Below are 25,733 nucleotides of genomic sequence, written 5' to 3'. Positions count from 1 at the left end.
ATGCAATGCAATATGAAGTTAAATGCAAGGACTGTTCGGCGCAGACTGAAGGAATTTTGCTAAAATCTAGAATTCCATGTAAAAAGCCACTTTTATCTCTCAAACAAAGGTTGAAAAGACTAAAATTGAGCTAAAACCCATGTTACCTGGACAGAGGAACAATGGGACAGTGTTATTTGGAGTGATGAGACCAAGATCTCCCTATTTGGTAGTGATGGCATAAAAATACACTTTCCCAAAAGGTTTCCGCAATTTCGGCCGCTACTGTACAATAGAACCTCTGGTCATGAACACTTCTGACCATGATCAAATCAGGTTCCGACTGAAAAATTCACTTTTTTTTCATGGCCAATTTCCCCTTCTGTGCCAATTTTTTTTGGTAAGTGCCAAATTTCCAAAATTAGGTTCGGGTCACAACCAAATCTAGACTCCGGTTGCGACCAAAGTTATGGAATGAATTATTGTCGTAACCAGAGATTCTACTGTACTTGAAAGCAACATCCTTGATTTTACTATGGTTTCATTGCAGAAAAACCACTCTTGTGACACAACATTTATTGTGGGAACCATTTGTATTATTGTATGTAGGGGCCACAGAGAGTAATTTTCAGATCCAATTTAATATTTGTTTTTGTCCATATTCCTTTTTTTTAAAAAAAAAATCTAGGACAATTAGATTAGACTGGAACCTTGGATTTGAATTTAGGAGGAAAAGCATCTAATTGTAGTTTATCCCCTATTCTCTCCTTATTCATACTATTTATTTATTAAACTTACTCAATTAGAGGTGACTCTAGGGGGCTGGAACTAATAAAAACAACAAGATAAATAATTAAAATAAAGATAACTTATTATATAAGTGGTGGGTGCTCTATTACTGGAAATTTTAAAGAAGAGATTGGGCAGCCATTTGTCTGAAATGACATAGAGTCTCTGGCTTAATGGATTGAACTAGAAGATTTCCAAAGCCCCTTCCAACTCTGTTATCCTATTATTCCATTAAATCATAAATATTAAGATTAAAATTGACCCAAAAGCTAACAGCGATGGCAGGGAAGGGAGCAAAATGCATATCAGGACATAATGGAATTTTACCTCAGTCTATTACCCAAACTACTGAAAAGCTGAACCCTGTGCAGTTGCCAGGTACCTATCACCAGGCCGTGCAGAAATAAAAACACACTCGAGAGCTATGTTATGGACAGGTTATAGCAGTTTTGCACTGTTATGATTTAGTTGCTATTTAATCATAACATTGCTTTCCTACTTGCCTTAGGTTGGGTAACATTCTTCCTTTCAGCTGACATTTCTTTGTAAGTGAAAGGTTGATTTAAGTATTACATTGTTGATATCGCTCCACAGTTGGAAGATTGATTAATGTTCTTTAGGACAGTTACAGCAATATGCCAAAGACAACATTTGGCCATTCAGTGTGATCTGCTTGATGGAGAGGATAATTATAAATGTGTAGTAAAGGCAATTGTGGAGATTTGTTCCCTTTGACATTGAAGGAACTATTGCTTCCGCTTGTTTGGAGTAGTACAAGATAGCCTTTAATGATAGGAAGTGTGTAGTGACAGGATTGAAAGAATTAGTTTGGGTTGGAATATATAGCCCTAACTATTAAATTATCATTAGTGGGGAGTTTTTCTTCCATAAATGGCTTTAGTGAATTACAATATAGATGCTAAACCCAATTTACACAACTGACATAAAGTGACTAGGAAAAAAATAATAGTCACCTCTGTTATTCGTTGGTTATTTTATTTATTAATGCATTAAATTTACAGGCTGTTCATGTCACCTAAAGTTGAGTCTAGGCAGTTGGCAATCAATAAAAACAACAAGATAAAACATATAAATAATAAATAGGAACACTAAAATTGACTAAGATGGCAAACAAGTGAGCAAGAAGCACACGGGGAGAAGGTAGGTCTTAACTTAGTTTACCTCCAGAATGACATGCCTCTATCAGGGCCCAGATGAATTAGCAGAGCCAAGTCTTCAGGCCCTGAAGGAGGGCCAAAAGGATATGGGTCTCACCTTGAAGGGGCGGGTATGATGTTGAAGAAAGTAGGAGCCATTGCAAAAAACATTCACCAGTCAGAATTCCTTGACTGACAGAGTCTTCACTATAGCCCTTCAGGTGTGGGTGGGACAGGAAAATCCCATTGGGGTGAAATAATTCCTCAAGTAACCTGGGCAAATGCCATGAGGGGTTTTAAAGGTAAGAACCAACACCTTGCATTAGACTGGAAGCAAACTAGCAACTAGCAGCACTCATTTATTGTAATGTATAATATAGTAAAACTATAAAGTACAATAATATCTAAATAAGATAGCGATAGCATGTAGACTTATATACCGCTTCACAGTGCTCCACAGCCCTCTCTATGAGGTTTACAGAATCAGTATATTGCCCCCAACAGTTTGTGGGCAAACCCCCTCATTTTACCCACCTGGGTAGGATGGAAGGCTGAGTCAACCTTGAGCCTGGTGAGATTTGAACTGCCAAATTGTAGGCAGCCGGCAGTCAGTAGAAGTAGCCTGCAGTACTACACTCTAACCACTGTGCCACCGTGGCTCATGGTGTTAAGATGCTAAGACTCTAAGATTATATTCATCTACCTAGGTGTACACATAATGGGTGTGCTGTGAAATAATTTAAAATTATAAATTTTTACATACTCAACTGGACATATGTTGGAAGCTAAAGACTTTTGTTTTTTACATATTTGAAGGAAAATAAATGTAAATACAGGAATTAACATATGCATAACAGCAGTAAATAATTGCAGACAATGTACAAAGTCAGGTTTGCTTCATTAGTTTAATTGAATAAATTATGATTAGCTATATTCATGTAATATACTAAAACCATATTTGACAAACTCATCATTGATTTTACACAATATGCTAAATTAAAACTAAACAAACCATGTTTGGGGCCTTTCCATATTGCTAAATTGAATTACTAATCAATCATTGTTGGCAGAAAACACTTGCATGAAATTGACTATCCTCTTTTCCAGCTTTATCCTGTTTCTATTGCAACTTCAGCAGTCAGAAAAGGTGACAAGAATACTTTAATAACAGGGCAGCTCTGGATGTTATAAGCCTGTCTCACTCATGTCCTAAAAACATGGGGGAAGGGATGGCGAGAGATGCTATGATGTAAATGTATAAAAATAGTCAATGAAAAGAATAACACTGTCAAATATCAAGAACATCTCACAAACCACCAACAGACTACCACAACCACAAAGAATCAGCAGCATACAAGCCAGCTAAAGCCCTTCAAAACATTCTAAGTAAACAAAAGGACCCAACAGCCCCAGAGGAAAAAACAGAAGTCATCTACAATATTCAGTGTAATGATTGCCACCATGTAGGACAAACAGGTAGAAGACTGGCAGAATACATCTATGAACACTACTGATAGTCAGCAAATAAGATGAAATCTCTTTAATTTCACAACATATGGACAGACCTAACTATAGTTTCAACTGAAAAATTGTGAGTCTATCCTAGACCAAGCCAAATCCAAAACTGCTGGAGAATTTCTAGAAGTCTGGCACTCTGACATTTTAGCCATCAATAGAGACATAGATATAAACAATATTTATATACTATGCAAAAGAGACAATAAGCCAAAGAGGGAATAAAAAAACCAACACACCTTAACACCAGTAATCAGCACCCAGATAAGCATAGATTAATTCCAAGATTAACATTAGACCAACAATCAAGTAAATCCCAATAAGGAATTGCCAAACAAGCCAACAGTAATCAGCCCAACTAAAGACCCTGTAAGACTACCCCATTAACACTGACAGGGCAAGTTACTAGAATATAAGCTAAGAGCAAACCCTATTCCTTTCTAGCACTGATAATGTTACCTAGTTTGGGTAATGAAATGTCTGTAAGAAAACTACCAAGCTCAGAGAGCAGCAAGGACTCTCATAGCCAGGGCTTTTTTTTTTTTTTTTTTGGGTGGGGGTGGGGGTGGGGGGAGTCTCCCATGATTAAGTGCAAGTAGGGAAAGACTGGCTTAACGTGTGGATCTGAACAATACAGGATCATGCAGGACAGACCTCAGTTGTGGATCAATATTTCTTGTCTGGCTTTTTAAAAACTCATAGTACTGTTATTAAATTAGGGAATAAAATGGAGAGCACTTCTTTCTTGTTTTATGTGAGGGCTCCTTTTTTCTTTCTGCAGATAATCTGGTGCTCTTTTCTCCCGTCTTTTATCTTTTTAAGGTATTCAGCGAATCTGCCGTAACTTTTGTAGTAGATATGTTCACCACACCCACTTGTTGGCAGATGTACCAGACAGTGAGAGATAGGCATGAGACTGAACTGAAAATGACATTCTCTTTGTGAATTGGTCAGTAATCCAGATTATAATATAATTATGATTCTCAGTCCTTTCATTTGCTTCAGAAATTCTAGAGGATTTTTAAAAAAAGTTAGACCAGCCTTTTGCTATCTAAAGTTTATATTCTACTTATCCTTCAGGAGTTCAATATGACATATATAGTGCTTTTCTCTATTTTTCCCTACAACAACAATCCTATGAGCTTGGCTGCTCTGGGAGATAGTGACTAGCCCAATATCATCTAGAACAAGGGTGCCAAACTGATGCTGTCACGGTGGCATCACATGACGTGTTGGGACTTTTTTCCCTTTTGCTAAATTGGGCATGGATGTGGCCAGCACATGATGCGTCCGGCCCGTGGACCGCAAGTTTAATAGCCCTGATCTAGAAGTTTATATTGCTGAGGATAGATTGCAACCTGAGCCTCCCTACTCTTGCACCAATAGCTTAACTCGGGGTGAGCAACCATTTTGGCTCAGGTATTCTGGGAATTGAAGTCCACAGGTTGTAATGGGACCCTAGTTGCTCACTCCTATCTTAACCACTACCCCCCTTCATCCTTAGCCAATTTACTAAATTTAGAAAAAATAGATTTAAGATTTAAAAAAATTGCAGGGTCAAAGCACATTACTCAGAAAAACAACATTGCTTCATTATTATTTATAAATGAAAAGGAAGTTCAAATGTGCAAGACAAGGAAATTCCAGTTCAATATTCACATTGCTCCTAGGCCTTTTGGCTAAGATCATGTGGGTATAAAGTTTTATTCATATACTGAACTTCAGAAATTCTGGGCCTCTCTTTTACTTAAGAGTCCAATACAATTTTCATCCTATGTAAAAATATAGCCATTGCATTATGTCTTGCAAATCCATCATTCTAGTCTGTATATTTGCCATACTGTCTTTAGTTAGTTTTAGTCTCTTTTTTTTTGGTCTGTTGCTTTTGGTGGTTTATCTTGGAAAAATGCAGAAAATGGATTTATTCAATAGCTACATAATTTGGGCACTATGCAGGAATTTATTAAAAGTGCCACATGTTGCACTAGGCCTGTGATGGTGAACCTATGGCACAGGTACCAGAAGTGGCACGCAGAGCTACTTCTGCTGGCACATAAGAGGTCGCCTGGAAGAGCTCCACTGGGATGCATGTGCCCCCGCCACCAGCCAACTGATTGTCGGGTATCTGCCATGCATGTGTGAGGAAGACACGCACGTGGGAGACATGCTCACGTGCGCAGAGGCATGTGGCATGTGGGGGTTGCCTGGGCATGCACAGAGGGAGCCACATGTGCAGGGGATGGGGAAAGTTGCATATGAATTGCATCATGGATGCAGGCATGTGTATGTGTGAGAGAGAGGGCGCACATGCGCACATTTTTGGCACGCAACGTGGAAGAGGTTAGCCATCACTGCACTAGGCCATTTGCATGAGCCTAACTATTGTGGATTTTAAAGTATGGCTGGTGACATACAAAATGTAAAAATCCAGCCAACTGTGATTTTCTGAATAAGCTATGGTTAATCAAACTGTGGATCACTTTGTTGTCCGAATCTAATCTTCCAACTATTAATAAGATTAAGAACCACAGAACAGAAATTATGTGGAATTATGTAGATAATGGAACAATTTGCTTATTTGTGGATTGAGGATCCAATTTGGGACTGCCACTTATGTAAAACAACAGAGTCTGATGGTTTTTTGGTGGGGTGGGAATGATATTATTCAGGACCAGGAAAAGGGGTAATTATAACAAACAATTTAAGGACCTCTATCTCAGACTATGGTTTAGAGGACAGAGTTGAGTTCTATATCAAAGAGTAAAGCCCTTTAAAGTAGACAAACTCAGGAAACAAGAATGGATTTCTTGAGAGATCTGTATTACAAGTAGAAAGCATCTTTTGGCTCAGCTTATACCTAGAGCATGTGGAGTTAGTTTGAGTATCTTTCTCACATTTTCCTCTTACCTGGTTGGGAGCTGGAGATTTGTCTCGATTGCTCCATTGCTGAGGGGACATTTTTATCCTCCTTTCGCTGATAGATAGTAAATTTTTTGTTATTTATTACTCTGGTTTCTAGATTTTTTTTTTTGCTTTATATTTGCTGCTTTACTTGTTGTTTTGCACCATCCAGAATCACCTTTGGGAAAATGGATGTCTACATGAATTTGATAGATAAATACATATTTTGGGTCCACAGTCTTCCAACTGTGCAAGAATGGAGCCTAATCTTTCCAGTGGAAATACATAAGATTTTTGGATGTCTCTATTTGGAGTGTTGCTTCCACCCCATGATAGGGAATCTGGTGTCTTTCAGATGTTTTAAACTTCAATTTTCATTTGCTACAGATAGCATTGCCAGTAGTCAAAAATATTAGAGGTTGACTCCAGATTATCTGGGGGTACTATGTTTGCCTATTGCTGGTCTAAGTCTTTGAAAGGAGACTTTGCTGCTGTTCCCATGAAATTGCTTACATTGAATATTAATTGCTCACTGGTTTGGGAGTAATTTCTCTTGAACTCAGAGGAAACTTAATTAAATTCCTGAGCAAACATGCTTTAGACTGGGCACCATTTCCCAAAAAGAAAGGGTAGAAGATGGGAAGGATAAAATTCAATTTCCCCTCATTATACTATTGGCCATAAATTTCAGAGAACCCTTCTATTTTAAAGATGAGTTATTTTTTTTTTGGGGGGAATCTAGTTTTTCTTCAAAGTAAATATAATTCAATATTTTCAGCAATAAATATAATTCAGTAAATAAATATAATGCAGCATAGTGTTCTTTCTTACCCAAATCAGTTGTCTTTGTCTGTAGTTCAAGCACTCACTGAATTTAATTCAGTTCTGCAAGGCTATATGTTAATATTTTTCTTCCGAGATTTCAGGGTTAGATCTAATGCAGTGGCTGAAAATGCAATAATGAAAAGGAGTTATGATTTATTTCTGTACTAAAAAGCATTTGGAACTTGGTAACTAGCAGAAGGAATTTTGCTTCTGGTTCGGATTCTTAGCTACATCTGAATTCAACCTTTATTTGGCTGCCCTGTTCAAGGAAATGGTGGTGCATATTGCGGTTTAGTACTATTGCACCAACATAGCTTGTAGACTTTTCATTTCTGCTGTTTGAGTAATCATACTGTTGAGTACCTTTAGTTTATTTATTTATTTGATTTGTCAATTACTTACAAGATACAGGTATAAGAATAAACATAGTTTTGAATACATGAGATGAATACTTATAAGAAAAATAAAAAGAAACAATAGGACAGGGATAGTAGCCACGATTGGTGCGCTTATGCACGCCCCCAGTCTACAGATGTTTAATTTTTTTGTAACATTTGTAACAAATGTGCTTTCCTTTTTAAGATGTGCCCTTCACGCATTTACAAATAACCATACAAATATCGTTATACTCTGTTGCTTCACTTTTGTCAGCTGGGGGAGGGAGACTGTCAAAGCAAATAATTGTGTTCATGACAGCAATACAGAAAGTTAAGAGATGCTGCTAAGGCTGTTTCTTCTAAAATAAGTTTCTTTTGAATGGAAGGCCATTTCAACTTTATACCAGAAAAGGCAAAGGGATCTTGGTATTATAGTTCAAAATTACTGGACTAATCTCTAGAGTCTAGCCAATGTTCCACCATCGTCATCTTCATCATCTTAAAGCTTGCAGTAAGGGCTATTCTGTTTGACATTTCTTTTGCAGTATTTCACCAGATTTTTTAAAAAAATATGATTGGCTTATTCAAAACAATTTAATAAAACGTGAATCGCAACGTAAGAAACGAAGTTATAAAAAAAGTATGATCACCAAGCCTGACTATAAAACGTTTTTGTTTTGTTTTTCCTGGAGCCTATTTAGATGGTTTTCCACAAATAAAACAAACTGGAAAGGGGAACATTATGCTAGTGAACAGCGGACCAACAACAAAAAAGAAACCCAAGGTTTTGTTTCTCTAGGCTGCGTTCACACCCCACAAGGAAGGAAACGCACCGGCAGTAGAAAAGGTGGAGTTATTCACGGGAGTCGACCATGCGAGTCTTTGCCTAAATCCCACCTTGTCCAACTTTGTTGGCCAATGAGCGGCGGCCGTTGCGCGAAGCCACGCCTCCAAGCGTGTAAAAAATGCCTCCTGTTTGGTTTTAGTCCTGGGACCAAGTTACCCGTCACATAGTGCGAGCGGGGCGTTAAGCGTGAAGGTTGGGGAGTTGTTTGGCTAAGCGGCACCCCGCGAGCGGCTTTGACTGTCTCAACCCGGGCCATGGCGGCGGGGACTTCCTCCTGTTGGGCCGGGTTGCAGCCGCTCAAGTCCACCTTCCCCTTCCAATTGCAGTCCCGGAGGAACGGAGATGGAGATCGGGCAGGTAACGGGGACAAATCGTAGGCCTAAGTATTGCTCCGAGAAGTATTAGATGGCTGAGATGGGGAGTGGGGCATTGGAGGTGGGGGTTGGGGAAGCACTTTGCAGGCATGCGTATGTGTGCATAATGAGGCCGAAGAGAGTGGTTATACGGAAATAGGAAATAAATTGTATAGTATGGAAGGGGGTTCCTAGCAGATTGGCATATTGATAGGAGTGGTGGAGGGCAGAAGAAGATATGTTACGAAGGAAGGTAGAAGGGGAGTGTCATGAAGTTCAGGATGTCACCGACAGAGAAGACGTTGGTGAGTTAAGTCTTGTTAGACTGAATTTAGTGGGCTGGTGTTAAGCCCTTTGGTGGAAAGAGTCTAGAACTGAATGAGGAGTAATTCTTATTACCCAGTTTACAGGTGACATCATGCAGCGGATCACAGATAGAGGAGAAACTTTATCAAAGGGGAGAAATTGTAGAATGGGGCTGAATTGAACAAATTCATTAACATAAGATGAGGGTGGGGTTGCCCCTAAGGGAAAGGTTACTGAAAATAGGGGTGGGAGAAGAAACACATGCATTTGGAATCATCTACGTAAACATAATATGTCCATGGTGAAGCAGGACAGTGTTTAGTGTATATTGGAGAAAGGTGACTGGAACGGAGAATGGACAGAAAATTTTACGTACCAGGACCTTTAGAGTGTTTCTGAGGCAGATTTTAGATATACTGTACTAGTGATTGGAAGTAACGGCTTGAAAAGGTATGTATGGAAAGAAATATACAGTATCGGCTAAGCATAGTAGAAACACCTGCATAATAGACTGAGATGCTACAGATATATGCTTTTCTTGTTTGTAAAAACTGGAAATTCATACATTTCTGCAAATTTCTGAAAGCCAGTGGAGTTACATGGTTCATCAAAAGCCATGCTGAGATAAAAAAAAAAATCTGGGGAGGGGCTATGACTATCAAGCAATACTCAGTCATGAAATGGAGAAACAAATCTTTGGAAAATGGTATGGAAGCAATAGGGACTGGATTTCTTTTATTGGAAAAACAATAACGACTGGAAAAGTCCAGTTAATTGACAGTTGGGGAAGAACTTAATGATGGCGTGACAGTATTAATCTTCACTGAAATATTGAGTATAGCTTAAGAGAGCAAATAATTTTACTAGGTGAGGTATAAATCATATTCATATGGCACTCTTTTTCCCTCTCTTATTTGCTCTGATCTCATTTCACAGTAACAACACATTACATCGTTTACTATAGTTTTCTTCTAGGTATCAGTTTTACTGGGAGTGTTGATTTAAGTATGGCTGCATTTAGCTGATTTTATTTGAGCTTAAGGTGGAAAAAGAGCTAAGCATCTATATATATATATAGTTGATCATCAGAAAATCTCAAGTTTATGGATTAGACTGGGAAATTTAAAAAAAAATGCGGAAGAGATAATGGTGAACCATTTCTGCATTGCTGTTTTGCATCTATGTGTGGTAAGTTAAATTGAGGAGATACTTCTATTTTTGCTCTATTACCAGGGATCTTGTAAAGACCATGTTAATTTTCTCTTCAGCTGATTTAGTATTTGCTTTAAGGAAGGAGGATTTAAAAAGTATATTTGCAACAAAAAACCTGAAATTAGCTGCACAGTGGTGGTATAAGTGGAAAACCAGTGGAAGTTAAGAAAGTAAAAGATTTGTTTGGCTGTGTAATCTCAGTCTTCCAATTCTCATTGTCTAAATTTTTTCTTCACTTCTGGACACCATTTCTTCACTCACTTGATTCCCTTTCTTGATTGCAGTCCCTTGTCAAAGGAGGAGATGCCTAGCTTATCTTCTACAAACTCCTTGAAGACTGAGTTTAAATTTGCCCTTGTGATTGCTTCACTTAAATGGTGAGGTGAGCCAAGTATTTTAATATAAAGTAACTCAGAAATCCTGGAGCCAAATAAAACGTAAGTGGGACTGTGCATAAGAAACTTCCAGCACTAAAGGAGGGAGGTACCTACTAAAGTCACAAAAATAGTTAATATCTCATGTGAGAAGCTAAGAACTATATGATTTCTAGTGACTGACATTGGTAACTTTTAGTATATGGGCAGAGTAGCAGAACCTTGCACAGGCATGCATGATTTATTTGCAAATATCCTGTGGTACGTTCCATTTTGTGGGAAACAGAGAAATTGGAATGTGAGTGTTGTGAGCAGTCCCCCATAATTTCTGCTTATAAGTTGCTCTGCCATTTTTATCTCATCCTTGCCCCAGCTGGGTCTATTAAAAGTCAAAAAAAGCCTGTGACTACTGAAGAAGCATCCATGCGTTCTGCTTTCTTGTGTAGCGCCGTGGGAGTGAAGTGAGCTTGGGTAGTGCAAAGTAACCTGCCTTCCTGGGTCAGGCTTGAACATGCAGTGAAAATGGTCCTTCTATTTTCTGGTCAAGTTCTGGCGTATAGCCTTCTGAATTCTAGTTTCAGTTCAGCTTTGGCACGACTAGGATGAATCTGCTGCTCCACCAGTTCAAGGTATCAGAAACAATAAATAGAAACAGATATCTAGCCATCTGGAGAAGAAAAAATGATAGGGACCTGAGTCCTAAAGAAAGATTGGTGTTATTATAATTGGTATTGTCACCCCCTCCCACATACACACTGTTTCTATATTGCAATCACAAAATAATGTCCTGTGAAGGAAAAAGTGATCTGAGTGTGTATGTTGATTTGAAACCTTAATTTGAAAAGATTTTTCATTGGCTGTTATTGTGACTATAATATTGTGATGTATTGTATTGCTTTGGTGTAATTTTAACTGCTGTTTAGTCTATATTTTCTATTTTTAATGTATTGAACTACTGCCCAGTGGAAGGCATCCTAGAAATAACATGTTTCCTCCTTCTCTTTTTGACAAACAGATCCATGTGTAATGTTTGTATCTCTTCCAATACAAGAGGCTTGAAGTGCAGATGACAGCAGCTAGCTGACCTTAGCAGAGCTTGAAAAAATATGTAGGATAGGATCTAATTATTATTTGGATGGAAGACCACCAGGAAATCAGTTGTGGGTAGCCTGGGAAGCTAAAATAACATCCTATAAGAAAGCACTATGAAACTAGTTCTATATTATTGCAAAAAAAAAAAAAAAGCCCTGCATAAACATGCCTAGGTCATCACCAAGAGTCAAATTTGACATCAGGGAATATTTATCTCTCTATTTCTGAATGGTGATTATGGTGCTGCCACATCTTCTCCTCCTCTGCTCTAAATACTCCAATTTGTTAATCTCCTGTAAATAATTATTTGATAGTTGCTTATTTTCAATTAAAAAAACAAAAAATAATGAGAGACACAAGCTATTCTGTATCTTTTAAATATATGTTTATTTTTATTTGGTATTGTTTCTAAAGTCCTGCAGCTACAATTTTAATTGTACTGGGAAATAAGTTCTTTGCACTTTCTCACCAGCCAACACCTAGGTTTATTTTATTTATTTTTGAGTTCTGTTTTTTCCCATAAATGGCACGCAAGGCTGAATTACAAATACCAAAGATAAAAATGGTCTCAATGCTGACATGAGAAGTTTTCCCACTCTCGTGCAGTTTTCAGCTTCACAAATGCATGTGGAGGGAAGAGGCTGGGAGAGGGAAGCGCTGCTGGCTCCAGACGATTGGAAAGCTGAACCCTGTGAACTTGCCAGGTGCCTATCACCAGATGATAAGTGCATCTTTCACTGCCAACACTCACTCTCTTTCCTATGCAGAAATCAAAACAGCAGAGTGCTATATTTTGGTCAGACTATAGTAGCTTTGCTCTGTTAAGATTTAGTTGCCATTTAATCGTAACATTGCTTACCTTAGATGGTGTAGCATCCTTACTTTCATTTGGCATTTCATTGTAGATGAAGGATTGATTTAAATTATTATATTGCTGATATTTCTTCACAGAAGGTTGATAAACATTATTTAGGACATTTACAACAATATGCCTGGGATAATATTTATGCCTTCACTGTGGTTTGCTTGATGAAGAGAAGAATTATAAATGTCTGGTAAGGGCAATTGTGAAGATTTGTTCCCTTTGATACCTATAGCATGGGGGGAGCTAGTGCTCCTGTTTATCTGGGTTCTTCAAGTCCTTTGTAGACTTTAGTGGTAGGAAGTGTATAGCTGACAGAGTTGAAAGAATTAGTTTGAGTTTAGAAGATAGACCTACCTATTAAATTGTCACTTTAAATAAGGAGTTTTTCTTCCATATGTGGGATTAGTGCAGCACAATATAGATGCTAACTCCAATTTTCATGCACAAATAACATACAGTGAATAAGGAAAAGAACTGAGCCAGGTCTGCTATCTAGAGATTATACTTTCATATGCTGCCTCATTTCTGTTAAAGCTGTTTTTATTCACCTGAAAAACTCACCTGCCAAACATGCATGTTGATCTCTTATCTGAAAATAATACTATCTAATACCCTAAGTAGTATAACTGTGTTTTATCACATTAGCATAGTTATCTAAATTTGCATAACATATTTAATAAAATAACTTTATTCACTTGCTTCACAGATTATTGATTGCTAACTGTTAGGTAAGCATGTTTTAGCCTATATGTTATAATGTTTTTTTTCTTACTTTATAGATATCAAATGGAAGATAATTGCACAGGCATATGGTGGTAATTGCACGTTGCTGATGCTTTTTGATTCTGAGAAGCAAAATATGCATACAGTGGTGCTTAAAGAACCAATAAGGGTTGCATGCTTGACTTTTGGTACATCATCATTTTATAGTTAATGAAGATTTTATTTTCAGCTAGCAACTTGTTTTCCTGCCAGGTTGAAAAATACATTGTTTAAATTGACTAAAACTGGGGCTGTGCAATATACAGCTAATTCTTTCTACAAACCGTGAAAACCACAAAAAACTAATGGAGTGACTTTGGGCCAGTCATATTCTCTCAGCCCAACCCACCTCACAGGGTTGTTGTGGAAAAAGTAGAAGGAGGGAGGTGTTTTGGATATGTTCACCAGCTTATTTGTAAAAAAATAAATGCTGGATGCAAATAAATAATAAACATTAGTGGTTAGAATTTTCCACAATCTTTTTCTGGTTCTAACACATGATCTGGTTACTCCAGAAGACATCTCACTATGATTGCAGGGAAACAATGGTACTGGAGAGCTACTTTCAAAGTCTGGGATAGATAATGGATTGTGTATGTGTGTGTGTTGCCTATTTGAATCTCATAATTTTTGTATTGTTTTTATTTGTTGCCTTTCCTCTTCACTAACATCCTGTATTCTTGGGAGTAAAAAATGGAAACTCTGGGCTGACTGTTATTACTGGCATGACTTCTGTTCCAAAATCATTTCACAATTTATGAAAAAGCAAAAATTAATGATTCTTGCCTGCCAATAAATTTAAGAAAATAGGTTATGGAATAGAATGAACCTTAGAATTAAAGAACTCAGCAAGTCATTGGCAGCAGTTTAAGCAAGGCAGAGGAGGATTTCTACTGCACTCCCTGGTTACAGCTTAGTTAGTCTATTCTTCAGGAACTTGTGTGAAACAGTGAGGTGACTCATCCGGCCATAGCTGGGGATTTTTCATTGGAAACTCTCTGCCAAATAGTTCCCTTGCTGCCTAGGTGCTGCTTGCTTGGAGAGAGTGAAACCTTTTGCTTTGGTTTGGAAAGTATAAGGCAGGTTGGCTCACTTTGGAGGAGGAGGGCCTGATGAATGGTGCCGACTGGGTGTAGTCTTGGCAACATGAAAATGTTTCAATGCTGAAGGACAAAATTCCACTCTGCATCAGTGTGGGTAGGTAAAACAGAGTGGAGCTAATGGAACAGAGGCTTATATTGCAAACAAATATTTAGCTGTTCTCTTGTCATTAGCAAAGAAGCTTTAAGGCAAAAAAAAAAAAGATGGTTCTCCAATATAAGCTGGACTATTCTTGTGCTTGTAGATGTAATATAGGTAATAGGTAATAGGACTTATATATGGCTGGAAAAGAGACCAGATTTAGGAATAGGAATAGTAGTCCTGGATCTTAAAGCATACAGAATCATGCTTCCTCTTAAAGATATTAATCTCTTCACAATTAACCGGCTACTGCATCTTCATATACTTATGCAAAGGCTGGTTATTTCTTGGTGTTCTGAAATAAACCTGATTTCCCTCTGAGCTTCTACTAGGTCCCCTGTCCCTTCCTATCTTTGGATGCTGCTCATGTTTTTCATAGTGCAGTTGTAGATCTTGTCAGCAACTAACCTGGTAGCATTCTTAGTGTTCTCCTTCAACCCTCCCCAAAAGACCCTGGGCCCTTTTTTACAGTTCATCTCCTCCCTTTCAGACTCTTCAACTGCTTGGCAGTTGACCAGCATATGGGAGAAGTGAATGATGAAATTTTTTATACTGATGACTTCCATCAGGTGGGAGGCAGTAAAGTCTGAGGTTCACCCACTGCTGTGTGCTTTCTGCTACCCAGCTTGAAAAGTCACTTGGTTGTGCCAAGGCGGAGCTTTACATTAGCTGATACTTACAATGCTCTCTTGCAAATACCCTATGGGGATTCTCCTTGGTTCTCTTTTGAGCCTTTTCCTGTCATACAGAAAAAAAACAGAGAGAGGCTTCAAAGCAGACCATAGGAGAGCAGTATGGACATTTTGTTTTGGTCATAGAAAGGAGATGACCATAGTATAGCATCTTTTGAGAGTGTATTTCATTCAAAGTTTTGTCAAAGAAAAATGTTCTTTAAATTTATCCCCCAGCCCTAACGTATCCTTAATTTCACCTTCAGAGCAACTCCCTATGCATTTGGACTGAGAGAGAGCAGCAGGCCCAGGTCAACTGGTGAATTTCCATAGCTGACTATGGATTTGGACCTCAATTTCTGTGGCCCGAGTCCAGCATCATAATCATTACATTGTGCTGACTCCGTTAGCAGTCTTTCTGGACTGTTCCTACATTGTAATGCATCATGGTTCCAAAAGAAGCCTGTAAACTTGACCTTGGAGTTGCAACTGATTCTGGAAGCTGAAGGAAACTTAGAGTTGTACTGTAGAAAAAAATAGAAATTTTGTGGCTTCCAGTATAAGTCGTAAGTCTTCAGTGGATGTTTTTAATCCTATTTTATAACTCAAACATGAGCTCTCATAGTAGCTGTTTTATCCTGCTTAAATGGTTAAAAAGCAGGGTTTTAGTGTGTGGCTTGCAGTTTCATACATTATGAAACTATGTGGGAGAACCATATGCCCTTTCATATACTATACTTGGCAGCAGTTTCCCTTAGATTGCTAATAACTATTGGTTGCTTATGTATGAGTGCTTGTGATCTGCTTAATACAGTTTTACTGAAACCATTTATGCTACTGCCTGTTTTATGACTTGGGGTTGGTTGTTATAATATTTGCACCTTTTTTGTGATGATCATGATTATAACACTTCAGAATTGCAAGCCACAGTTATCTAAAGATAGACCACAAAAAAGGAGCATTGTCAGATTATCCAAAAGTTGCAGACGGTACAAATGGAAAAAATATTCAGCGGCTTTTACTACTTGTTATGGATGTTACTAATGGACTTTATTAAGATGATTTGATTTGAGTGCAATTTATCTAACATATTTTACGTGTTATGTAAGATGTTATCTGAGCTTAAATGTTCCATCTTGTATCAGCCTTTTTGTGAAGCCTAATGTTTACAAAAGCATCAGTTCCTTCATGTTTTTAGTTTCCCCTTTTAAACAGGAAAGTATTTTTGTCTTAAAACAGACAAGTTGAGTATAAATGCATAGGCCCCAAAACTGAGTTTACATGTTGTGCTAAAAACTCTGGAAGATTTAACTATGGTGTATTGAACATTACTTACCTAGCTGGGTTCTGCCAAGTTCTTGAGCCAAAAATAAACACACAAGTTGTACAAAAGACAATTTCTTTTCAACAGGGAGGCAAACTGAATGGAAGAGACAAACTTAAATATTTGCTATGCTAGCAGGATTAGTAGGGCAGAATATACTGGTAGTTGTAACTTATGACTACAATTAGGCGTGGAATATCTTTCAATAAGTGATGCTATTGTAAAGCATAACACAACATCACATGATCACAATCCCGCCAGTCCCAGTTGGTATTGTAACTCCAGACATGCCACGTGTCTTGTACTACACTGTACTTGTGGGAAGTAGAGTGAATCCTAGATAAGGAGCCTGGGAGTGCTGCAAGGGAATGTGTGGGGGGGTGGCGGGAGCCCTGGGAAGCCCAGTTAAGCTCACACACAAATTGGGGTGCTGCAGGGTGGTACAAGCTCGAGGAGGTTAGAGGAAGAGGATGGGGGGAGGAGTTGTAGGTGCAGGGATTCCAGGGACAGAGAATCTAGGGTGCATATGTACTTTCAAAGTGGAGGAAAGCAAGAAAAAGACTACACTAAGACTCAGGATCTTCTTAGTGTCCCACAGTTCTTGGGCTAAGAGAAGCCCCTGAACCACCCCTGGGGGTCTCAGCTGCGCTTTGTTCTATGAAAGGACCCACACTGCCTAGCCTGGCTTATCCATCTCTGTGGCCACATGAGATCATCTTCCCCAATCTTCTGACCACCTCACATGATCTGGGGAAGAAAGCCTCACGTAGCCAGCAGAGTGGCCTGGTGGAGAGGGCCAGGCTGGTCCAGCTTGGTTAGCAATGGAGAAACGATGATTAAGTCAGGGTAGCAGGGACTGCGGAGAGGCCATGGGAAGAGAGAGAGGTGGATGGGGAGAATTAAAACAGGCTGTTAAGTGCACAAATTTTGACCTGGTGATGGTGGGGATGCTGCAATGGCCATAACTTCATGGACGGGTCATAAGTCCCCTTTTTTTTCCAGTGCTACTGTAATTTGAAACGCTTACTGAATGAATGGTCATAAGCGGACCCGTAGAAATGAATATAGGAACAGCTTCTGTCAGGTGGGGTTTCACATGTGTGATTAGCCTGCAGAATTTCAGCTAAATGCTGTCACTCTGGTCCTTTTGTGTATCCTGAAGTCACAGAAGCTGGAAAGGAATTATTGGCAATGTTACCTAGAGCAGTTGCAGTGAAATAGTTGGGGAAGATGGGGCACAATATTTCACTCTTATATGCTAATAATTTCCATATGCATGTAGAATAAAATAAGGGAATGGAGAAAGAAGAAGTCCCATATGGAGAAACAGATGTGAAGCAGCTACCAGACTGGTAGGTTGAGATAATACTTTTTATTATCAAAATGTTCTTCTGCCTCGGCTCCCTACATTTTCGACACAGCCCTGATTGGAGATGCTTAACTGGCATACAGAGCTTGGACTAGTCCAACCAGGTGGTGCTGATCTGCTCCTAACCTAATGGACTAAACTGATAATAGAGCAGCCCTGTAAACAGGACACTTCACTCTACCACTGCTTTTCTCACAAGCCATCTTTTTATTAAAGGAGGCATTGTTTTGCAGCCTCGGGTTATTTTTAGATAGTGCTGCTTTGATTGGGACAGGAAAAAGCTTCAGGTCAGCTGCGGATCTGTTATCTTTCCAGTTCTGCTAGCAGTGTGCAACCCCCATTTCCCAGATATCTACCGCAAGTGGTTCCAATCATTGACTTATTTGTCAGTCCTAGGCTACTGAGAAGGGGAACTGCAGATTTCTTCATTATGAGGAAAGATTGCCTTTGGGTCAGAATTTTTAGGTTGAAGAAGGAATGCTAGAAGCAAGTTTTATATTCAGGCATATCCTTCTGAAGTTGAATGCATGTGCCTCAAATAGACCCTGATGTGAGGTCAACAGCCAGTCAGGAGAGGCCTTAAATAGCTGCTGTGAACAGTTGTGAGTCGAACTCTGAAAGGAGCTGCCAGAGATCTTATTGGCAGCAGACCAGAAGATCCCTCATTTACTTAAGAGTGCATATTAATTTATGTGTAAAGGAAAAGCAAACAAACCCTTGCCTGGGGCTTTAGTTGGCATTCCCCCCCCCCTACTTAAATGCAGTAGCTGAGAGCCAGGAAATCTTGGCTTTACAGGTCCCTTATCAGAATCAGTGAATGTCTTTGTGCAGATTTCCCCTCCTTGGGACATAGTTCATAATGACCCATGTTAGGTGAAAATAGAACATTGCCAGTTTTACTGGTAGATGGAGGAAGGCTTGTTAAGTGCTAATATAATTCATTAAATTAATGCAAAGAGGTTAGCTCCGGAGGCAAACAGCTTTTTAAAAACAATTTGTTCTCTTAATTCATACTGGCGTCAGCTTTTTGATGATATATGTTAAATATTGAATTGGGAGATTCAAAATGAAACAGAACAGAAAACCAAACAAACCTCTGGCTCTTTTCAATAAGGCTTTTAGATATAAGGTGAGAAAAAATGTGTATTGTGAAGAAGAAATAATTCTCTTCTCAGGACAAGAAAATGGTAGGCATCACAATGTTGGGTAGATGGGCAATGCTATTAACATTTTTATTTTCAGAACTATGTATTTTGTTAGAAATATTTAGAGAAGGGAAACTTCTTAGTAAGTGGTACTTCTGCAGCGTATAGGAAGCTGTAAGTTTCCTTTTGTCTTTTTCCTAAATAATGATTTGGATTAGCCAGATTTCCTATAGGTTCTTGCATCTTACTTCAACTTTTCCCAACCCTGCATCCTTTGTGAGTAGAGTAGAGTAAAATAATAGAATCAGAAGGGATCTTTGAGATCTTCTAGGCCAACCCCTAAGCAAGAAACCTAGACATTTCAGACAAACGTTTATCCAATCTCTTCTTAAAAGTCTCCAGGAGCATCCACAACTTCTGAAGGCAAACCATTCCACTGATTATTTGTCCTCACTATCAAGAAATTTCTCCTTATTTCTAGGTTGGATCTTATCTTCATAAGTCGGTCAGTTCCTTGTCCTTCTGTCAGATGCTTGCTGGTATAATTACTGGTACAAGAAAAAGGGAGTTGTAGTCTTTGTACAGCTGCAAGTCTCATATCAGGGAAGATAGCTGAGAAATTCATTAGCTTCCGTAAAAATGTTGATGTGCCTAAAGGGAAATGGAAAAATTTGCTGTTGATAAATATGGCTGTAGCCTTTGATACTATGAACAATGTGTAAAATGGTCTTCCACTGATATTACTGGGGAAATAGTAATTTTTTTGAAAAATGTCTAAAGTTACTAGACTTGCAAAACAGTAATAAGGGAGGAGAGATAATCAGCAGGCCCAGCCTAAAAATAAGGGAGGAAATTGCATTCTTGTTGACTAGAGAAGCAGTTGGGAAATGAATATATTTAGATGCAATTAGATTTCTATCCCAAGGGCTGAGTGTTACCACAACTTGTCTCATATTTCATCTTCACTCCTCTGGGGAAGATTCAACAGAGAGAAGGCATGAGTAGCCCAAGGCCACTGGGTAAGCTAATTTATTGATAGCTTCATACTCCAAGCCTTGAATTTGGATTGCTGGGCTCAAGAAACTGTATTTGAATTACTTTAGTTGTTTAGCCTTTTACATAAACTTCATATTCAGATTTTTGTCTCTGCTTGCTATTGATGTATATTTTAAAAGGAGAAGGTAGCAGTTTATATTGACTTACATACTATGCATGTTTGCTAAGTGTGGAACAAGGAAAAATGCTGCTGGCTATTGCTGCTAAGATGTTATTTGTTCTGTCTTCTCACCCCACTGTTAGTTTTGTTTTGTTTTTTAATTTAAAAAAAAACCACATCATTTGTGTCTTTCCATAAAACTAAGGCTTGGAACTTACGATGTTCAGTTAAAGACATTTGGTTACAGCAAAATTAGTAAAATCAATAAAAAAAATACTCAGCTAATACTTTGTCATTTGTTGCCGAAATACCATTTTTTAACCAACTAAAATGTGTGGCAACCACTTTGGTTTCAAAGGTTGTATGTGTTTTTCCCCCACCCATATTACATTGTGCTGGGGAAGAGGGCATTGCAGTAGTGGTTTAAAGTGTGGGATGGAAAAATATTTGTGACTGCCAATGTAGGAAGCCTCAAGGTCTAGAATAATAATTGAGAGTAAATGTGAGAAGGAATGTGAAAGCAGTTGATGAAAGCACTTTGACAGAAATGGTGCTTGCTTGCATTCTGTAGCAAATCCATTGATTCATTCCTGTCTTTTTTCTTTCTTGTTGTCTAGCTAGTGTTCCATGTGCTGCCAGTCCTGAAAAGGCCTCCCAGAACAGACCACCAAGAGTACAGCACACATCATCATTAGATACCATCCTTGGTTCATACCTTATGGGCCAGTGGCCTCGGGATGCCGAAGGACTTCCCTTGTCACATATGATTGACAAATCTACTCAGGTACTGGGCCTATCCTTCAGCTTACAGAAGGATCAGTATGGTAGCAGATATCAAAAGAGTGAAGGAATTAGAAATCAAGAGAGTTAGATATTGTCTGTCATTAAATTTGCTATCTTAATTTGGCTCCTTCAAAATAAAAGGTTATCATTATGTGTTTCAATGCAGACTTTCAATCAGAATGTCTAATTTTAATTGAAAAGGCTGAAAGGAAGAGAAGTTGCAAATTCAAAAATCAACCTTTTGACCTTGTATCTTTAACCCTTCTAAAAAGGTAAAGGTTTCCCTCGTGTGCTAGTCATTTCCGGCTCTAAGGGATGGTGCTCATCTCTGTTACAAAGCTGAAGAGCCAGCACTGTCCGAAGACGTCTCCGTGGTCATGTGGCCGGCATGGCTAAATGCTGAAGGTGCACGGAACGCTGTTACCTTCCCACCAAAGTGGTCCCTATTTTTCTACTTGCATTTTTACATGCTTTCGAACTGCTGGGCCGGCAAAAGCTGGGACAAGTAACGGGAGCTCACTCCGCTAGGGATTCGAATTGCCCACCTTTCTGATTGACAAGCTCAGCATCTTAGCCACTGAGCCACCACATCCCTTTAACCCTTCTACTTCATACTGAAGGGGTATGTCTAAATTAGGGACAAGTTAACCCTTCTACTTGTACCTAATTTAGACATATCCCTTCAGTAGCTTCCAAATCCAGTACAATGCTATCCGGTCAGGCTATGTTTCACCTAGCCAAACACATGCAGTGCCAAGTTTATGAGATATTTTCCTTCATCTCCTGGTGATTATTATCCCTGGTCATTGCTTGGGTTCCTAGTATTCAGTTCTGCAGTAGGTGTTACACAACTGCAAAAATGTGGTTTCTGCGTGGGTTAGGTGTTCTAGGAACCCTAACTTTTATCTTACGTGAGAAATAACCATTGTAATCTAAAATTGCTAAAATTGTAAAGACGTGCTTTGTGAAAATTATGAAATCTAAAATGATATATCTGCTCAGTACTTACCATTATTTACTTAATTTTGATAACATATTCCCCGTACTCTTTTACAGTAGCCATATCTGTGGTAACAGAAGCAAGAATTTATGGAACCTTTAAAAATAAATTTATTGCATACATTATTAACTAGACCGGCTTTATTTCTTAAATCAAATCAAGCCATAAAAGTTTGTACCATATTAAGTTCAGTTAATATTTAATATGTTACAATAATCTATATAATAATTAGTTTGTTGAATTGTTGAATGTGTCACCTGCCCATGATGTGTAAGTGGTAACTCGTTTTTTTCCCCAAAAAAATCCATGTCAATATTCTTTTATGTATTATGGTATACTTGCAAAACTATTATGAATCAGGACATGAAAGCAAGAGAATTATCACTCCACGTCCACCAAAAGGATACCATAGACATGTAAAATGATAATTATGCTATATATGCTTTTCTGCATGGTTCTCATCCTCTGGAACATTGTTCTCTAGGAGATGAGACCCATCCCACCCACTTGCTCTTCCATAAGAGCCTCAAGACCTGACTCTGCCAGTGGGCCTGGGGCCCCAGTGGTCATTCATTACATGTTGGAGATGCTTACTTGGCTAGGAAGGAGATCCCACCTCCACCCCATAATTTTCTGATTTTTAATTTACCTAATTTTGATTAATTTAATATTTAATGTTCAAATGTTCATACTTCTGTTTTATGATGTTTGTAAGCTGCCCAGAGTCATTGTTAGTGACATAGGTGACATGTAAATGTCATAAATGAAGAAATTTAATAAACAAAAATTTGCAAAGTGATTTATTTGAAGCAAATTCTCTCTTTGTATGATATATGATAAATGAAGCCACTTACTATATGGTGATCAGCTGGAATTAGGTATTATTTTAATGAATTTTAACAAAATTCTGTAAAGATAATTAAGGTTTGCTTGAGCTGTAAGACTTTGTTCTCGGATAACTTCCAAATGCATTGGGTTTTAACTTTTATAGTCTCCAGATAGCATTGCCCCTACTGATTGGATATTTTTTAAATTGAAATCGAACATTGTTACAAAACACCAGAATGTTATTTATTTACTGATGTATTTTGCCCAACCATAGATGGCTAACATCTAAACAAAATATTCATAACGAATAACCGCTGTTATATAATAATAACATAAAACAAGTAACTGTGCTTCATCTGGACATTCATTTCTAAGATCTTTGTTGCTTTGTTGCCTTACAAAAACATAAAGAAGTCTTGTACAGACTTCATGGTGCAAAATAATTCCAAAGTGAGATCGGCTAGGAAAGGATCTGTTTCTGGGTCCATCCCCACCTTGATCTGCCAAGAAGGAATTCAGTGTGCACAGGGGTGGGATTCAAATTTTTTAACAACCGATTCTGTGGGTGTGGCTTGGTGGTCATGTGACTGGGTGGACGTGGCTTGGTCATGTTATTGACTGGGCATGGCCAACTCAATATCACTCACATCGAGGCATGCATCTCCTCGCCTGGCCTCGCATGACTGTGGGGATGCTGCAACAGTCGTAAGTATGAAAAATGGTCATAAGTCACTTTGTTCAGTGCCATTGTAACTTTGAATGGTCACTCCAAACAAGCAAAGTAACAGCAAAGGAGGGGGAAATATCTCCAGAGAAGTTTCTGAGATAAGAAGTCTAGTCCTGCCAAGAATGTAATAAGAGTTAACGGAGAGGCAGTTTCTGTAAGCAACACCAGAATGTTTCATTCCTGCCTTCCTTACAGGATTAGGCTAGTAATTTCTTCTAATAACCGGTTCTCCAAACTGCTTAGCATGTTAACGACCTGTTCTAGAGAATAGGTGCGAACTGGTAGAATCCCACCCCTGAGTGTGCACCTTCATGGATAGATCCAAAGGATGGATCTTCTGGAATCCAATAGATGGCCTGGAACTAAGTTATGTAATGATCAATAGTTTAAATGAAGAAAGATATTTCATCCCTCTTCATATATAATACGTATTTCTCTTATAAGCAAAATAAAGAAGGTTCCCATCATCTATAAGATTCCTTTCTCTACACATTCCCCAGCTGCCGCATGTAACTTGTTATCTATTGTAATCATACAAAACATTTTACAGCTTTGATAATAAAACCTTTGAGCTATGCCTTTCCTGCAGATTATCTGTCCTTGTGGTTTTCAGGCTTGATTGCTTCTCAAAACACTTCCCTCCTCTTTCCTTCATATGGGAGCTATTTGACCACCGTTAGCATAATAATTTTGGAAATTTTCTATTATATTGTAGAAAGTGAGATATGGTATTTAAAGTCAGACTGCCTTAGGGAGTCTGTATTGTTGAACATTCTGAATGGAATTCCCCTATACCCATAGCTTCCTAACTAGATCTTTTATGTCTAAGAATATTTACCCATGTAGTAGGGCTGTATTGCTGCTTTCCTTCTCATCTTTCCTATTACCTTCTCCTATTGGTATCTTATGACTCCATTGTTTTGTTGTTTGTATGCACATTGAGAGTTTATGCACCGGAGCATATTCCTTGTGTCCAATCACACTTGGCCAATACAGAATTTTCGTCCTGTCTAATCTAGTCTAGTGCCATTCTATTCCTATTCCTATTCTGTTTGAGAATAGAGACAGTTCGTGCAGTAAATCTACCACCCAAGTTAATTATCTTTACTGGCTTACTATTGGCATGACTGCTCTCCGTGGAGCAGACTGCTAGGCAGTCCCCATACTGACTTTTCCAGGAGTTCCATAGTTAAGATTTCTTATTTATTTGTTGTACTTGTATGTTTCCTTCTCCCAAACTTTCACTGTTTTATTCAAAAATAAAAAACCAAAAATATTTTTAAGTCAGAAAGGATAAAATGTGTATGCCCATGAACCCCACCTCTAGGAATAACACTGTCTCCATCTTTGCAAGACAGAACAAGTAAGTCTTCTATGCTTTCTTAAAGCCAAGGAGGGACTAAGATTTCTTAACCCAGGCAGGAAATTTACTGAGTCTGGACTTGTTGAACACAGCGACTTTCTGTGATGCCTTTTAAAGTTATTATAGACTTTTGGGGTTTCAAAAGCTCTAATCAATAAAACATTTTCTTTTCGCCTCCTACACCAGTTCTTCAGAAGGCAGAGCATTGCATTTTGGCTCCTTCCTCTCAACAGGCTGCCTGATATCAGGGTTGGGCACAGGGAGGGTTGAAAGTAAGGTTGTTTCTTTGTTGCCAGTTTTACCAAACAGGTATTGAAACACACATTTGCAGTTAATTAGACTGTGTCATATGGCTGGGGGCGGAGGGCAGGGACAGAATGGGATAAATCTCCTTGCATCTTAAATAAACCACAAGGAGGGAAATTTGTGTAATATGCTTTAAAGCAGAGCTGCAGAATTTGATGCTCTAAGCCTAAGCAAGTTGCAGTTTCTAAACACTTCCTAATACTGGGAAGTAATAACGTTTGTTAAAGTTACACTGTAAATTAAGATTAAGGTTTGTGAGGATTGTACTTGCCAAACATTGGAAAGAAAAGGGGATGCTGACTGTTGAAGAATGGATTTTGAAATTGACTGAATGAGCAGAGATGGCGAAATTAACTGCTTTGATCAGACATAATGGACAAGACAGCTTTCTAAGAGACTGGAAACCGTTGGTGGACTTTTATTTATTTATTTATTTATTTTTGTCAATTGCTTACAAGATAATAG

General features: G+C 38.5%; 1 protein-coding gene across 13 annotated transcripts in view; it reads left to right on the top strand.

Moving 5' to 3' along the window:
• Positions 1-8,533: 8,533 nt before the first annotated feature.
• FAM117A (family with sequence similarity 117 member A) overlaps positions 8,534-25,733 on the top strand; it is a 39,559-nt gene continuing 22,359 nt past the window's right edge. For 4 of the 13 annotated variants that reach the window (XM_087918514.1, XM_087918507.1, XM_087918509.1 and 1 more), the window contains exons 1-4: positions 8,534-8,747; positions 10,546-10,698; positions 13,372-13,503; positions 20,879-21,045. In XM_087918514.1, coding sequence (XP_087774640.1) covers positions 13,425-13,503; positions 20,879-21,045 — 246 coding nt within the window. In that variant the 5' untranslated portion in view covers positions 8,534-8,747; positions 10,546-10,698; positions 13,372-13,424. Of the gene's footprint in view, positions 8,748-10,545; positions 10,699-13,371; positions 13,504-19,233; positions 20,125-20,878; positions 21,046-25,733 lie in introns of those variants that run through there. The other 9 variants (XM_087918513.1, XM_026710794.2, XM_026710795.2 and 6 more) reach the window with 5 other exon arrangements.

Source organism: Pseudonaja textilis, chromosome Z (assembly GCF_049901715.1).
Source record: "Pseudonaja textilis isolate UNSWEBS1 chromosome Z, rPseTex1.2, whole genome shotgun sequence".
Lineage (NCBI taxonomy): Eukaryota > Metazoa > Chordata > Lepidosauria > Squamata > Elapidae > Pseudonaja > Pseudonaja textilis.
The sequence above is the reverse complement of the archived record's forward strand: the minus strand, read 5'-3'. Positions and strand labels throughout refer to the sequence as shown.